This window comes from Populus euphratica, unplaced genomic scaffold (assembly GCF_000495115.2).
Source record: "Populus euphratica unplaced genomic scaffold, PopEup_1.0 scaffold267.1, whole genome shotgun sequence".
NCBI lineage: Eukaryota > Viridiplantae > Streptophyta > Magnoliopsida > Malpighiales > Salicaceae > Populus > Populus euphratica.
Genome location: NW_011500049.1, coordinates 93,805 through 98,049, shown reverse-complemented (window position 1 = coordinate 98,049; position 4,245 = coordinate 93,805). Strand labels below are relative to the sequence as shown.

The window sequence follows — 4,245 nt, the reverse complement described above, 5'->3', positions numbered from 1 at the left end:
AGATAATGATAATAATTATATTTTAGTTTTAAAAACAGAGCTAGCTAGATGGTTTGAAATGAATGATTTGAGTTTCCTATTATGTTTTTTAGGTATTAAGGTAGCCTACTCATATAGAAGTTATCTTTTTTTTTTTAAAAAAAAAACATGTTGAAGATATTCTTGAGTTGATTAGACTTATTGGTAATAAGATTGTACATACTCCCTTTGAGATTAATGCATAATATTCCTTTTCTGATGATTTACTTTTTTAAAATTCTAATTTATACCACATTATTGTTGGAAGCTTGTTACGTCTCATTACTACCCGTTCAAATATCGCATATGTTATTCAAGTTGTTAGTTTATTTATTATTTTTTTTACTACTAATCATTGAATGGTTGTTTTTTGTATTTTATGATATTTTAAGGGTACAATCTTTCAGAGTCTTTTACTTCTTTCATTTTTTTTTAGAGTTGCGTGCATATGTTAATACTAACCATGACAACGATTCCATATATTGCAAGTATGTTATTAGGTTTTGTATCTTTTTAGGAGTCTCTTTTATTTCTCGAAAGAATAAAAAATAATTTATTGTTCTTAATCCTCAACCGAAATATAATTTTGTACCATGACATCTACTATAAAAATATTGTTTGACTGCGTTGGTTACTTGCTAATATTAGAGTCTCTCTTTCTCACTTAACTTCTATATACCGTGACAATCAAAGTTTTATTCAGATTATTTGGTAGCTTATCTTTTTATAAGTAAATAAAGCATATTGAGATCGATTGGTATTTTATTTGTCATCGTCTCAGGCATGACAACATTATTTTGCCCTTTCTTTTTTCTTATTTATATATTACAAATTTTTTTACCAAGTAACATTCTATTTTTCCTTTTTGCTTTTTAATTAGTAAATTCTCAATAGCTGTAATTGTTGTATTGTGAGTTTTAGGGGAAATATTAAAAAATACATGGCTATTTTATTTTATTTATTAAAGATAGAATAATACTTTTCTTTTCTTTTCAGTTTAGTCTATATATAATCCTTTTGTATTTAGATTAAACTTATTCTCCTAAATTATTGTAATCATGCACTATCAATAAAATCTTAACTTCTTCCTTTTTTATTTTTATATTTCTTTTTATTTATTTGGATTGCTCAACAATAATTCTATCATCAATATCCAAGTCAATATTAAATATATGTTTTATATTATAATATTTTTTGCATTTGCATTTACATTTGAAAATAGATTTTAAAAAACTATAAATCATATTCTTCTTCTTACTAAAATCTGAAGAGGAGTCTGAGAAAAAAATACAATGCATATTAATTAATTAAATATTTTTAAATATATAATTTGAGCAAAATATATACCATACCACACGCGTACCACTGAGGCCGGACTAGATGCAAAGGAAGAACAACCAAAAAAACTTAAAAAGCAGCTCGACGTCCGAGAGCTTTATTATTCACCCAAAAAAACCGTCCGAAGAGCTTTACCGGCAAGCCAGCCTTCCATGCACGCGTTTAAAGAGTGATGCTTTGCACGTGCTCGGAGCTGACTAGGATCTGGTGTGGTCAAAAGTGTGCACGTGTCAGCCCACCTTCCGAGGACGCCCCCCCGCTTGTCCAGGTGTTGTCATCTTTTCCACGCTCATAAGTTATAACCTTCCCTCGTCTCTTAACTAACATAGCTCTCTCCACCGTCCCCAAACAAACCCCAGCCACCACTGACCCTACCCAACCCGAATATCCATTTCGGACCAATCTCAATCCAACCCGAATTTATATACCAGAATTACAGCCATGGAGAAGGAGAATTCTGGGAGTTTCAAGTATACGGGGAAGAGCTTTAGTAAATTGAGTGTTAATGACGATTCCTCAGCTTTCAGTGACTGTAACAGCGACAGATCAGGGGAGTTCCAAACGGCGTCTTCTCAAAATCGACGTTTATTACTAGCCTGCGCAGCGGAGAATCCCGATGATCTAATTCGCCAGCTGGTATCGGATCTCGAGTCCTGTTCGATTGACGAGCAAAAACAAGCTGCCATGGAGATCAGACTCCTCGCCAAGAACAAACCAGAGGATCGCCTCAACATCGCTAAAGCTGGTGCAATTAAGCCCTTAATTTCGCTAATTTCATCGTCTGATTCTCAGCTTCAAGAGTACGGTGTCACTGCGATTTTGAATCTATCACTATGTGACGAGAATAAAGAATTGATGGCTTCATCAGGCGCGATCAAACCATTAGTTAGGGCTCTGAGAACCGGTACATCGACGGCGAAAGAAAACGCTGCGTGCGCTCTACTTCGTTTATCACAAATGGAAGAGAATAAAGTCGCAATCGGCCGGTCAGGAGCGATTCCATTGCTAGTAAACCTCCTCGAAACCGGAGCATTTCGCGGGAAGAAGGACGCAGCAACTGCTCTGTATTCGTTATGTTCGGCCAAGGAAAATAAAATCAGGGCCGTCCAAGCTGGGATCATGAAACCACTGGTGGAATTAATGGCTGATTTCGGGTCTAACATGGTGGATAAGTCAGCGTTCGTTTTGAGCCTGTTGATTACGGTTCCTGAAGCTAAAACCGCTGTTGTTGAAGAAGCAGGGATTCCAGTTCTGGTAGAAATTATTGAAGTCGGGTCGCAGAGGCAAAAGGAGATCGCGGTGTCGATATTGTTGCAGATTTGCGAAGATAATCTAGTGTTTCGAGCTATGGTGGCTCGAGAAGGAGCGATTCCGGCGTTGGTGGCTTTGACACAGTCCGGCACCAATCGCGCCAAGCAGAAGGTGAGCCTAATTCTAAATTTCCGGTTGTTCCAGACCTCATGTCTGCTGCTTCTGCTGCAACTGACGTGGCATGCTTGTTTTGGGAATCAATGTCGTTTTGTTGGTTATCTTTTTGAAGGTAGTACATCATTAGCTTGCCACGTCAATCACTTCTTTAATTTCACTCCTTTTTAGAAAATGAAATTGGTTTTTATTTTCTCTTCGCTCACTTTTTTTGGCATTTATCTTAAAATATTTAACTTTATTAGTTTGTTTATGTAGTTATTAGATCTGGTTTAGGTATTGGAATTTTGGATTAACTTTGAAAAAATATTATATCAGATTTTTAATTAAAATAATATTATTTTAGATAAAAAAAATAGAAGTTAACCTCATAATTAATTTCATGTTGTTAATGTAGTAAAATTCTGAGTTTATTTAAAAAAAAACACAGAAGAGAGAAAAAAAATAAATAAAAACATGTTCATCTTAAAATATGTTTATTGACCTCATGGCATTGGTTATTTTTATATAATATAAAATTTTCCTACATGATTAGGTATACCTGCATTGAACTTAAATTATGGATGTGTGTTTGTTTTAGAGGTATGGTTGGTTTTTTTAAAAGGTTTAATTTTTTTAAAGTATAAATTATATTTTATAAAAATAAAAAAATATATGTTTTTTTATGTGAATCCTGTAAAATAAAACTAACCGCACTTTTATCACGAACATATTTTTAAAATGATACTCAACCTCAATTAGGTTTTGAGCTTCGTTTTAATATTTTGAAATTAATTACGTTATTGCAATCAAATAAACAATATTTTGTCTGTCGTTTGTCTTTATTTTTTCTCTTTGCATTATTGTTGATGGGTTTTGGTGTCGGTTTGTGCTGGATGATTATGGACAGGCGGAGACATTGATCGATCTTCTACGGCAACCAAGATCCAGTAACGCCGCCGCTGCCAGAACGTCAGATGTGTCAGGATAAGTGTCGCAACCACAAGCCCATATGTAATCATACGATCAAAAAATGCATACTTTTAAAAAAGAAAAAACAAACTGTAAATATCTTTGGAACTCAGAGCTTGTAAAAAGTGTGATTAGTGGACTGGGTCTGGTTACAGACTCGGGTTTTCCTTTGCGGATTTTAATATTGTTGTTTGATCTTTTGTGTCTCACCTAATTGATCATTGGACGGGTTGGATAATTGTTTTTATAATATAATACAATATATTTAGGTTTTGTAGAAATATTTGATGTTATTATTAAATTTAATGAAATAGATTAATACTAAAAAAATTTTATTTGATTTTTTATTTAGCTCATATTTAAAATTAAATAATATAAAAATTAACTAGATATAATTTAATCAACTTTGTCACTCTTTTTCTGTAAAAACAAAAAATATAAAATTAAAAAAAATTATTTAATTAAAATTAAAATTAATTTATATAAGAGTTGTCCTAAGATAATCTTATCTTA

At 32.9% G+C, this 4,245-nt stretch overlaps 1 protein-coding gene across 1 annotated transcript; it reads left to right on the top strand.

Moving 5' to 3' along the window:
* The first annotated feature begins 1,431 nt into the window (after positions 1–1,431).
* LOC105107587 (U-box domain-containing protein 4-like) lies at positions 1,432–3,941 on the top strand. The gene is made up of 2 exons (XM_011001569.1): positions 1,432–2,778; positions 3,671–3,941. The coding sequence occupies exons 1-2, from the start codon at positions 1,798–1,800 to the stop codon at positions 3,749–3,751; spliced, it is 1,062 nt and encodes a 353-aa protein (XP_010999871.1). The 5' UTR covers positions 1,432–1,797; the 3' UTR covers positions 3,752–3,941.
* The last annotated feature ends 304 nt before the right edge of the window (positions 3,942–4,245 follow it).